At 31.0% G+C, this 12,935-nt stretch overlaps 2 protein-coding genes across 3 annotated transcripts; one reads left to right on the plus strand and one right to left on the minus strand.

The window, feature by feature from the left end:
• The first annotated feature begins 805 nt into the window (after nucleotides 1-805).
• Nucleotides 806-2,935, plus strand: LOC124495389 (motile sperm domain-containing protein 2). The gene has a single exon (XM_047058758.2). The coding sequence runs from the start codon at nucleotides 1,420-1,422 to the stop codon at nucleotides 2,428-2,430; it is 1,011 nt and encodes a 336-aa protein (XP_046914714.2). The 5' UTR covers nucleotides 806-1,419; the 3' UTR covers nucleotides 2,431-2,935.
• A 574-nt stretch (nucleotides 2,936-3,509) lies between these two features.
• On the minus strand, nucleotides 3,510-12,700 carry LOC124495496 (uncharacterized). Of its 2 annotated transcripts, none has more exons than XM_047058886.2 (14): nucleotides 11,800-12,700; nucleotides 10,637-11,207; nucleotides 9,982-10,580; nucleotides 9,702-9,911; nucleotides 9,479-9,619; nucleotides 8,868-9,410; nucleotides 8,002-8,808; nucleotides 7,648-7,914; nucleotides 7,244-7,567; nucleotides 7,037-7,167; nucleotides 6,892-6,933; nucleotides 6,633-6,817; nucleotides 4,986-6,523; nucleotides 3,510-4,893 (listed from the first exon to the last, which is right to left on the minus strand). In XM_047058886.2, exons 1-14 carry the CDS (start codon nucleotides 12,494-12,496, stop codon nucleotides 4,154-4,156), a joined length of 6,795 nt encoding a protein of 2,264 aa, XP_046914842.2. In that variant the 5' UTR covers nucleotides 12,497-12,700; the 3' UTR covers nucleotides 3,510-4,153. The 2 variants fall into 2 exon arrangements, with proteins under 2 accessions (XP_046914842.2, XP_075589883.1); XM_075733768.1 differs by having other exon boundaries at nucleotides 4,971-6,523.
• Nucleotides 12,701-12,935: the final 235 nt, after the last annotated feature.

Below are 12,935 nucleotides of genomic sequence, written 5' to 3' on the forward strand. Positions count from 1 at the left end.
AATAAATATATGATGCTTCATAATATTAATATGAATTGGATCCATGTTGATATTTTGTACCAAAAAAAAAATAAAAAAAACATATTATACACCACTATTGTATTTGTTTGGTTTTAGCCAATGTCGCTAATTATAAATAATTTTTTTTTTTTTTGTTATTCATTTCCTTGCAAATATCAGGATATGTATTCATTTTGAATGGATGAACAAAATGGGGAAAAAAATTAATGACAATGTCAATGTATCCGTTTTTTGATGACGTTTGACGATCATCGATGATGATGGTGATCAATGATCATCATCATCATCATCTCTGTAAATGTGCAATGTCAAGCTTTTTTTGTTGTTGTTGTTGTTGTTCAAGGTAACTAGCCTTGAACAACAGAAACAAGTTAATTCTGATTGTTTTGTGTACAAAATGTAAATAATGATGATGATTGAGAGAGAGAGAGATTGTTTGTTTGTACATTGACAATTTAATTGGAAAGAATTTTTTTTTTTGTTGTTGTATGTACCCGAATATTTAAAATAATAATAAACCAACAAATGAATTACACAATTTACAATTACATTTGAAAAATTTTCTGGTCATAAAAAAACTCATTCATTCAATCAAATCAATAGAGAAAAAAAAGAGTTAATTGATTGTTTATAACATGAAAAAAAACCACACCGCATACCGCCATTACCATACTCAAAATCAAATTCAATTCAAATGTCCTTGAGGTATATATATATGCACGCAGATTTAAGATCGAGAGAGTTGTTGTTTTTATTTTCCACCACACTAAAAAAAAAAAAAAAAAAAACACTTGATGATCATAAACATAGTGTGTGTGTGAGGGGGGGGATATAAACGAAAATAATCATGGATTGGCTGTTTTTAAATGATTTTATGATAGTGGTATTCATCATATTGAAATTGGTAGCCGAAAAACAAAAAAAAAAAATCCCTTATCACATTTGATTGCAGCAACAACAACAACAACAACAACGACAACAACAACAGCAACATTCACCACACCATCAATGACCATTATATTATCATTACCGTCATCAAATTTTTTTTTTTTTTTTAATTTCACATCCATCAAATAAAATCGAGTATGAAATATAAAAATTAAAACAAAAAAAAAATTCACGAAAAAAAACCTTGCTTGAATCCTTGGCTTTTTGTTCATTCGTTAAAAATATTGCTTATTTGTTGCGTTTTTTTTGTTTTTTGTTTTGTTGTTGTTGTTAATGTGAAAAAAAACGTTCAGTTTGTTTTTGTTGAAAGTTTCAACGGTGGCCCCAGTGTATATCAAGAAATCATTGCGTGTGACACATTTTTTTTTCTGTCTGTTTGTTCAAAAAACTTTTTTTTTATCACATCATCATTTTTGTTACACATACAGCTACAAAGCTACAAAAAAAAAAATGAAATTACTCAGAGATTTAAATGTTGATCAAGAAATTTTAGAACAGCTACGTAATAAAATCTATGATTATGTAATTAATCATCAAGATGTTGATATTGAAGATGTTAGAAATCGAATCACACCAGTGTTCAATTCAACCAATAATAGTAACAACATTGATGTGAATAATAATAATGATAATGACAATGAAAATGATGATAATAACAACAACAACAACAACAACAACAACAACAATGTTAGTGATTGGATGCTCAAACGTTTTATAATTGCTGGCCATCGTAATGTGGATGAAGGGTTTGAAAAATTTCTTGATTTTTATCGATTTCGTCATGAATATAATGTGGCCAAATTAACACTTGCAAATGCATTGCCTACAGAAATTTTTCAATTACAAGCAATACAAAAACCTGGTATCGATAAACAAGATAATCAAATATTGGTTATACGTTTGAAATATTATAGAAAAATTTCGCAACTAGATTGGCTTATCAAACGTGCATTGTTCTATTATTTTGAACAATTCGATCTAGATTATGAAGCTCGACGAATCGATGGTGTTTGTATTGTTATTGATTGTCAAGAATTTGGCATATCGAATGTTGATCTAGATCTATTACAATTTCTGGTCAAACAGATACCATTTGGTTATTATGGTCTTGTAAGAAATGTACTTGTATATGAATTACCATTTTTGTTAAGCTATATTGTTAAAATTGTTGAATCATGGCTACCAACATATATAGACAAAAATGGTAATAAACAAAAATTTTTTTCCGTCATTGGTAAAAAAAATATCGATGAATTTATTGATAATGATCAACGGCCAGAAAATTTAAACGGAAAACTAGTGCTTCCTGTTACACTTCCAACTGAAGCCCGTCCATTTGGTGAATTTGTCAAACAATTCAATGGCCAAATTAAAGATGCCAATGTTATCAAAATTAGTCAACACATAAATCAAATGACCAAAGAACAACAACAAAACATATATAGTAAACAGATAAATTGAATTTCCTTCATATATGATGATGATGATGATGATGATGGTGGTACTCGGGTCGATCATTTTTTATAAAACAAAATTCCAATTGAAAAAAAAACCGAAGAGGCTCTTACAAAAAATCAAACAAAAAAAAAAAAAAATAGAAATCCACCAAAACTCAATTCACCAACCAACGAACCAACCAGCCAACCATATATTCACTTCATTTCACTTTACTCAAATACCCAATTCTAACTCAATCACTTTTTTTTACTGGCAAATGTTTTTCGGTTGAAATCAAAAAAAAAAAAAAAAGATTGTCGATCATCATCATCATCATCATTCCGGATGGAATCCATTGTCAGCCTTTATCATTTTATCGTTTATCAAATTTTTAATGCTGTGTGTGTGTGTGTGTGCGTTTGCTGCTTATATTTTGTTGTAGGAAATTTTGTTGTTGTTTTTTTTTAATTTTTTTTTTCGTTGAACAAAAAATAAAATAAAAAATAAAATGATGAGATGAAAAATAAAATCAATTTCTATTATTATTTTTATTTTTGTTGTTGTTGTTGTTGTTGTTGTAAGAAGACCAAAACAATTACCTCATTATTACAACAACAACAACAATGAAATCGATTTTTTTTCTCCCAAAACAACATATGAAAGTATTGAATTTTTCAAAATGTTGGGTTTTTACCATTGGAAAAAAATAAATAAAAAAAATTCATTGAATGAAATGATGATGATGATGATGATGAAAAAAAAATTGAAATTTGTATCAAATGACATGTGTTTGATTTGATGATCAATATATCAATATATATATATATTTTTGGCCACCACAACATATAGGCTGTACTTGTGATTTTTTTTTCTACTTCGTTCAAACAATCAATAAACGCGAATATATGCGAAAAAAAATTGCCCATAACACACATGCACAAATATTTTCCACTTGAAAAAAAATTCATCAAAACCCATCCACACCCCCCGCATTAAAAACTATTAGTTTAAAAGAGGGGCAAAAAAAATAATGATGATGATGACAAACGAATGTCAAAGTGTGGAAAGAATCCCCCACAAAAAAACTAAATGATAATGAAAAATGAATTCAAATTTTTTTTATTTACGATGATGAAAAATGGAATTGACATAAATAGAACGAATAAAAAGAGAAAAAGAATTGAAAAAAAATCCAAATTAAATCGAATGTGCGTGTGTGTGTGTGTGTGTGTGTATTATATAACACATGTATATTTGAATAGAAAAAAAAATGAAATCTCTCCACTACTACACACACACACCAATCAACCAGGCACTATAGTCAATTCATGAACCCGACAAAAAAATGGATCGATTCGTGAATGTTGAATTTTGTGTTGATTATATATAGAATAAATTTGTATATAATACAAGAATATGATTGAAATTGAAAATTATCATTTTGCAAGAAATGGAAAACAAAACTAAACAAAAAAAATGCTTAAAAGCGTCAAATATTCGTCATATTTCATTTTTGTTATCATCATCATCATCATTGAATATATGTGGCAAAGAATGTTATGAATGTATATTAAATTTAATATATTAAATGATGAATATATTCAATAATTTTTGTTGGGTTGACAATAATTATGGATGATGATGATGATGATGATGGTGGTGGTGATGTTGATGACAAAATAATTAACACTAAAGGATTGATTAATATAATATATGACAAACATAAAAAAAACCATCAGATCTATTATTATTTGGCCATTGTTGATCCCAATGATGATGTTGATGTTGTTGTACATGATGATGAATTTAAATCTGATGATCGATGATTAGGAAATTGATAATTATTAATACCAAAAAAACGTTGTTCACGAGGACCAGAAAAAAAAATATTACCATGATTAAATGTACTACGAATACTGCCAAAATTTTGTTGTTTATTCTGTTGCTGCTGCTGCTGCTGATGTTGTTGTTGTTGTTGTTGTTGATGATCATCGATGCCAAACCAAGATAATGGTTTTTGTTCAGATTGTTTGTTTGTTTTATTCGTATATTCATCATTAAATCGATTAGATGAATCATTATGATCATCATCATGATCATCAATGACAGCCAATACAGCATTTGGTGTTAATGTATCTTCATTCAAACTAGAACAATCATCATTTCTACTATAGGCTAATGTATTATTTGGTGATAAACAATGATTAAAACCGATAGACGATGAATTTGATAATTGATAATTTGCAGGAGCACCAACAACATTACGGATAAACATTAAATTTTTTCGATTAACATGATTATGGTGATGTATAAATTTTTTCGACTGTTTTAGTTTAGTTATATATAGATAAACACTGGCACCAAGAGTTAAATGTACAATGGTTACAATCAACGTTGTAATGAAAATAATGATTCCTGTATTCGTACAATAATCCATACAAATTAGTGGAAGATTTTCTTTCATTTTTGTTGTCGCTTTTGTTTTGTCTATATTTTGTTTAGATTAAATATAAAAAACAAAATTAACCCAATTAAATGAGGCACGAAAACATAAAGATACAAACCATGTTTTATTGCACCTAAATTATTACGTGTTTCAAGATGACCATGACGAGTCGTACGAATAGCGGCAGCAGCCATGTCAACATATTTTAGATTGTTTTGTTGCCGTAACCGATGGTGATGATGACCAAGGTCATTAGTGGCCATATCAAGATTGAAATTATTTTCTCTTTCTTTATTTTGTCCGTGGATTTCGTCATCTTGACTATGTTGATCATCATCATGATTAATAATTGCATCATCGTGGACATTGAATTCATTATTAGACGACGAATAAGAATTGTCATTGTTGTCATCATTTTCATCATCATGAACAGATGTAACAGCTGCAGCATTAGCAATAGAATCGTTATCTTTATCATCATCAACATTGCCATCCACCATAATTGCTAATGATAACGGTACTTCCGCTGCTAAATTTGATGTTGGCAAAGGAAGTGCAGCATTAGTAACGATAGGGTTAAAGTTTTCCATTTTCATCGTTGTCGTTGTGGCTATATTTATATTATCGGTAATATTTTCATTTTCATTAGAATTGACATTCTGCATGTCATTCATTGTACGGTCTTTGCTGTACGATCCAACAATATATGATTCAATTGTTGTTGTTGTTGTTGTTTTTGGCGAATCAACATTGCCATTGTCAATATTTTCATCCAATTCGTTAATGTTGACGTTGCCTGATAGATGCATGGCTGGTGTAGTGAAAATTTGATTGCCGTACTCATCGATAATATTGAATTCATCAGTTTTTTTCGCATCACCAACATCATGACCAATTGAATGATTATTACGATTACGATAGTAACGGTAATTGTTGGTTGGATATGTGAATCCAATACGAATACGTTGTACAAATTCATTGGTTGCTGTCCAGTTGTTGCCAGGCTTCAATGATGATTGATTTATTTGATCCATGTTCAATAGTCCATGATGATTGGTTGATAAATTGATTCTGGTCCAATTCTCTTGTGACTGATTCAAATGTTTTTTGTTGTTGTCACCATCATTCATATTGATTCGATTAGAATGCCATTTCAGTGATGGTTGTTGATGGAGAAAAAGTTCTTGAAAACTATTCACGCTACGTCGACGTCGTCTACCAAACGAATCGACATGGCCATTCAATTGAGCACACTTGACCGGTTCACAATACTCTTGGCAGAAACGTATTTGTACTTCAAAATTTACCACTCCGGTGGACGGAAACCGAAATGCTTTGAATTTCGAATACAACGATCGATGATCAATTGGATCCAATTGTAATGCCGGAAAGATGGACGAATCAATTGGACAGCCATTATTGTCAATCAAAAAAAGCGATTCACCATTCGAACTACGAGCATATAAATTTCTAGCAAAAATAGCATATGGTGAATAATTTTGGTCTCTTAATTCGATTCGTAGTATCAAATCATCTCCCAAACTGACTACTTGTGCATCTCGTCCACTAGGATCTAGTATACGCATTTGTATTGATGGGGGAGCAGCAGTATTTGCCACAAAAGTAGCCGGTGATTTCCGATCCTTGTAACTTCTTCCATTGGGATTTGTGCTATTTTGAATTAGAAAAAAAAGTGATCAGAATAGAAAACATTATGAATAGCAAATATGGTAGATGAAATAAATCCTAGAATACATTCATTCAAAGATATTTTACATACGAAACATCAATTCCGTTTGGTATAGGAACATTCTTTTGTTGTTGTTGTTGCTGTTCGATATTTCCTAGAGTTATAGTCTGATCGGATACTTCAAATGAACAAAGTACTCGAATCGTTCGATCATTATCGGTCATGATGACCGAATGCTGTTGAACAATCACTTCATTTACATAACTACTGGTACTCTGTAAATTGAGAAAATCTTCTTTCATTAGAATTTTCCATTTTTCTTTGTCTTTTTCCATAGCAAAACACATACCTCTTGATAAGTTCCACAACGAGAATCCAAAGGAATTGCAAACTAATGGGAAAAAATCGGATCATATTTTCTTTAGACAATAGAATCTTTGGACTTTTTTTTCTGTTTGTTTTGTTTATTCAACAACAATCGTGAATCAACATACCTGTAGTTGTAATTGTCCATTACCGTTTATAAAACATTCTGATGGATTACTTTTCGTATAAACTCGACCCATAAATGGACTATCGAAATTCAAAGTTAGCATCATGTCTTCTTGGTTACATTGGACGCTGACTAAATTCATTTAACAAATACAAAAATAAATTGAAAAGCAAAGGTAAATATAATCTATTCTATTGTTTTTGTTCACCTTGTTCACAATTTCCTTTTTCACTATAAATACTTCCATGAAGGTATTCGGTTATTGTTGATGCAGCTGAAACAACTTCTGAAACGGCAATAGGTGATGTTGTTTTGATATCATCATTATTGGCAACATTAAGCATTGACAATGAATCTTCGCTGGATAGGGCACAATCTTGTGTAATTGCATTATAATTAACTGATTTACAATGAAAAGAATATTCGGAATCACATTGCCGTTGACAATCAACCAATGTAGCTGCAATTGATAATTTATCCACATAATTGGAACGACGATCCTTGAAATCTCTATACTGACAAGTGGATAATTCTAAACCAAATAATTAAACATTACATATTCAAACGGTTTTTTCTATGAAAAAAAATTGACTAATCAATCATGTTCCAAACCTTTTGTACATTTGTTTTCAAAATAATCAACATGATCGGATGTCCTTTGAAAAGACTGCGGTTTTGATCGTCTTGTATTATGATATAAGCGGCAAATTCTTCGCCCGTAATCATAAGTCAACGAACGACAGGAAAAACTTTTCTCCAACAAACACAAATCTTGACAAGCTGTCCGAAACATTATTGAGTTGATTTCACGATCGGCCGTTTCATCCATAGTGTATCCAATGATTCTTTCGAATGTCCATATACTATCGCATGTCTTTTCTGTAATATGGTCAAAACAGGAAATTAATTTGTTTTGTCATCATTATGTGAGGGAAAAAAAGTGGGAAATATATTATGATTTCAAACCTCTGAGGCAAATTTTTTCATTATACGTCGTCCCCATTAGCTTGTTCAATTGATTTCGATTCTCCGAAGCAGCCTCAGAAAGGAAAAAACAATTTTGATTCTTATCTGAACCATATTCAATTATGAAAGCCATACATCTATCGCCACGTCGTATACATTCATCTTTGCAATAGTTGACAACACCAGATCGAGATACAATCGGAGCTCTTTCTCTTTGTGCATATCTTAGATCATAGCCAAAAGTTTTTTCAAATGTATATTCATCAAGTGAACAACGATGTGGAATATGTTGAAGTTGTACCATATTATTCACTGTTGGCTGTAAATCATCACTATTGAATCTACTTTGATTAATCATGTGCGTCTTATGAACAATATTAGGTTTAGGCGTTGTTGGATCAATTCTTCGAGCAGTTAATCCTTCTGGTTCAGAAGCATAATTAATAATCGGTCCGATCAATGAAGTTGGTTCTAAGTGATGTTGTTGGTTTAAAGTATTCTGTTCTTGATTTGGACGAAAACTTTTCTGATATAGGCAATCCTTTTCAGCGTATAAAGCTCGTGGTCTAAATTGAATAGATCCTTGATGACTGGTTGCACGATTATCGGCACTAAGTAGACAAAGATTGCCACCAGGAACAAGACTGCCATCCGGATTATCTAAATAAGTATATGAGCGGCAGTTAAATTCTCTTTCATAGTCACAAGCTTGTTCACAATGGAATGTTGATGTACCACGAACAGATTTTGTCACTGAAACAATACTTATATCACGTTCAATAGAATGATAACGACATGATTTGACATCTATACAAAAAGATTTGAAACAATGATAAACATATGAATGATGAAAGGAATCATAATACCTATGACGCATTGATTTTCCATGAAATCGATTCCTTTGCTGAATTGTAGATTTAATGAACCTGAATCTCTGGTTTCTGAATAAAGATGACATTCATGCGTGAATGAATTATAGCTGGCCGATGAACATCGAAATTTTTTCTCCTCCAAACATCGTGTACGGCATTCAGGACGAGAAACAAATCGTACAACTTCCTCTGGACGAGCACCAATTACCGCTTGATCTATGATACGATCGAATGGCCAGAATTTGTCACAATGAACAAAATTTGGAACACAAAATCCTTCAAAATAATCTTTTCCCATTGATAATCGTAGATCAAGTAAACCAACCGAACTATTTTCAAAAAGTCCATGACAGGTTTGATGATAATAATCGATAACAAAAGCTCGACACAATGAAGAATGTTCACAACGTCGGGCACATTCGGTTACAATTCCAGGATTTTGTAAATCTGTATACAATAATGTTAGATGACCACCAATTGGTTCAAAACTGGTGACTTTTTCAAACAAAAATCTTGAATTTGGTGCACATTTTTTATCTAGATTAATGGAAAATGATCATTGAAAAATTATTTCAATGATGATAAATATATCAAGCAATACTAACTGGATGAGTAATTTATTGGAAATCGTGTATTCATTTGATCAACATTTTCCGGTTGTAATGAATCATATGATGATTGGAGTTGATCATTATTCATTGGAGAATCCATTCCCGGATATCCCATTGATCTGGGACTAGAAGTAACTAATTGAAAATAGATAGATAAAAATTATCATGAGAAAGAAAATCAAAAAATAAATTAATTAATAAAATTTTTCATTTTTACTTATAGGAGATATTGTAGGCAAAAGTGATTCTGGAAATCGAGTTATCTTTGTTGTTATAATTCCACCAAGAGTTCCATTGATGATGACAACTTCTTTATTAACGTTACCAGAATCAAGATCTGGTGTTAATGATGAAGGTAATGATGACGATGATGATGATGGCAGTTGTGGTATACCGGGAGATAATGTGGATGTTTCACCTATTCGATCTAATAAAATGAATGAAGATTTCTTGATATAATAATATTATTATTATTTATGCATCCAAATTAATTATACCAGTTAATGGTGTCAATGGAATAGGATATTCATCAGTAGTCGTATCGACTAAATGGACCTTATCACCATTATTAGATGATTGATTTGCATTGAATGTTGAAAGTTTTGAACATTGTCTTTCATAATATACAATGTTTGAACGATGTTGAATGAATGATGAACCAGCACTAACAGAATCATCACCGGATAGAAAACATTGACTATTGCTAGAATAATATGCATATGATCGACATAAAAAGTATCTATTATCATTACATAATTTTTCACATTCTTCATTACTGGCAATACTGTCCGTTTCAACGATATCAGTATAGGTTGGATATGCATTCGTTGTTCGTTGATATGGACAAGATGAATGAATACGGACACATTGATTTTCAAGATAATTGATTTTCATATTACGTGAACGATAATAATGTCCAGGACTGGTTCGTCGATCTTCAGGTGATAGTTTACATTCAGTAGTCTCATCATTATATAATGCTGATCGGCATGGAAATTCACGTTCTTGTAGACAATATTCTTGACAATCTCGTCTACTTTGTACAAAGTTTAATGTTTTCACATACAATACTGGTGCCAATTCATAGCCTAAAACCCTACAATAAAAAATTAATGTTTTATAAATTCACACATATGTATTCCAGATAATGACCTTTCAAATGCCCAAAATTTATCCTGACATTGTGACATGATTTGTGGTACACGAAGACAAATTTTTTCAAAAAAACTTTCACCCTCAGAAACGGTAAGATCAGTAATGCGACCTTGTGTATTACGATCCAATCGTTCACATCTATTATTCTTGTAATTAATAGTGAATGCAGGACAATTTAATTGTGCCATATCACAACTTCCACGACACCAACTAGTCACACCTAATGAACTATATTCAGGAAATTCTACCGGTGTAGTAATAGCCGATCGAAGTACATGGCCAGTGATTTTTTCATATGTAAAAATACCATTAGTACATAGTTCAGCTACACATGTTCGTTCACCATAAGTGGCTCCTTTCATCGTTGTCAATGGATGTTTACCAATGGTCTTTTCATCATCACCACTAAGCATACATCGATTATTGATAAAACCATATGCACGACAATTGAATGATTGTTCACGATCACAATGAAGTTGACAATCTTCAGCACTGGATGCAAATTGAAGTGAATCCATGGAAAAAACATTTGTATTCATTTTGGTTGTGTATACACAAGAAGCAGGACCTAAAGGAAATTATTATTATTATTACGATTATTACGATTTATTCAACATAGTTAAATTGAAATCAAATGGATGGATGGATGGATGGATGGATGGATAATTATTAAAAATTGACGATCCATGACCATCCTATTGGGTACCAAAAATAGAATAATAATTGAATTCTGGGCAAACACCTGAGCATCATGATGATGATGATGATGATGATGATGATGCAATTTACCATAAATATCTAAAATCACTTGACCATGACAAACAAAATAAAGCCTTCATTTTCTATCATAAAATAATAATATAATTTATTCCTCGTTTTATTTATTATAGTTATAATATATTTTTTTTTTCATTTTAGCTGTTTCCTGAATGATGATAATGATGTACATACACACACACACACATCCACACACAATAATATACAATGAAAATATAACTGTATAAAACATCAATGTCATTGACAATTAACATAATAATAAAATCAAATGAAATAAATTGTTTCAGGTTCAACGATTCTCGTGCAATCATCATCAATCATCAAATGTAATGTATGATAAATTAAATTATCGGAAAAAAAAAATTTGAAATCTATAATCATACCTGCAGGAGCACATTGATTTTCAATATAATCACGTTGGCTATCTTTAACATAAACAAATGCTTGTGGCTGTGTACGACGATTTTCTTTGGATAATCTGCATATTCTTTTAACTTCATCGAATTCAGCACTACGACAAATGAATGCTGCTTCAATAAGACATGCTTTTGCACATTCTTCACGATCAACCATATTGGTTAATTCTTTTTCAACAAAACCATCCAAAAATGTATCTTTAACACGTTCAAATGCCCAAAGACGTTCATTACCGCAAACATGATCAAATTCTTGTCTTGAAATACCTTTCAGGCATACTTTTTCAAAAAGATTCGAATTCTTTGTAGTCTGTATATGATCACGATGACGACGAGAGCTTTCCACATATGCTAAACAACGAAATTGTGTATAATCAAGAAAAAATGTTGTACATCGTTGCTGTTGTCGGCAAAGATTAATACAATCTCTAGTCAATGCAACATTATCCTGTTGTAATAAAACACCAGCCATAGGCACTGTATTTGATTCAAAATTAGTTGCCGCTAATTTTTCAAACGTTTCAATACCACCAAAACAATTATCACTTGTAACTAAAGCTCTTGTGATCACCGATAATAGAACAGGTAACATGATGATTATTTTTATATATCGAATGATGATGATAAACATGTGAACAATATTATATTTTATAGGTTTATACATCTTATAATTACAATAATAATAATCATCTAATCACTATTTAAAATGATGATGATGATCGATATATTCATGGATGTTAAGATACAATTACATGATTGAATCGTGAAAAAAACAGAAATAATTCGATAATCAACTGAAATGAACAAATCGGACAATGATCTTGATGTAAACAACAACAACAACGGTATTCAACGTTTTGTTTGTAAATGGCCGCGAAAAAAAAATTAAATTAAACTGAGTGGTTTATGTCTGTGACAAAAAAAAAAATACTGGTTTCTGTCCAATCTATGTATGTGGACACCTGTTAAACAGATTACAATTGACAACTGAGCCAAAAAAAAAAAAAAATTATCTCTAACGATGATAATGGTAGCATCATGTTGATGATGATGATGATGAATATATCGAATCAACATCATCATATATGACATATAATAATATA

Source organism: Dermatophagoides farinae, chromosome 8, assembly GCF_024713945.1.
Source record: "Dermatophagoides farinae isolate YC_2012a chromosome 8, ASM2471394v1, whole genome shotgun sequence".
NCBI lineage: Eukaryota > Metazoa > Arthropoda > Arachnida > Sarcoptiformes > Pyroglyphidae > Dermatophagoides > Dermatophagoides farinae.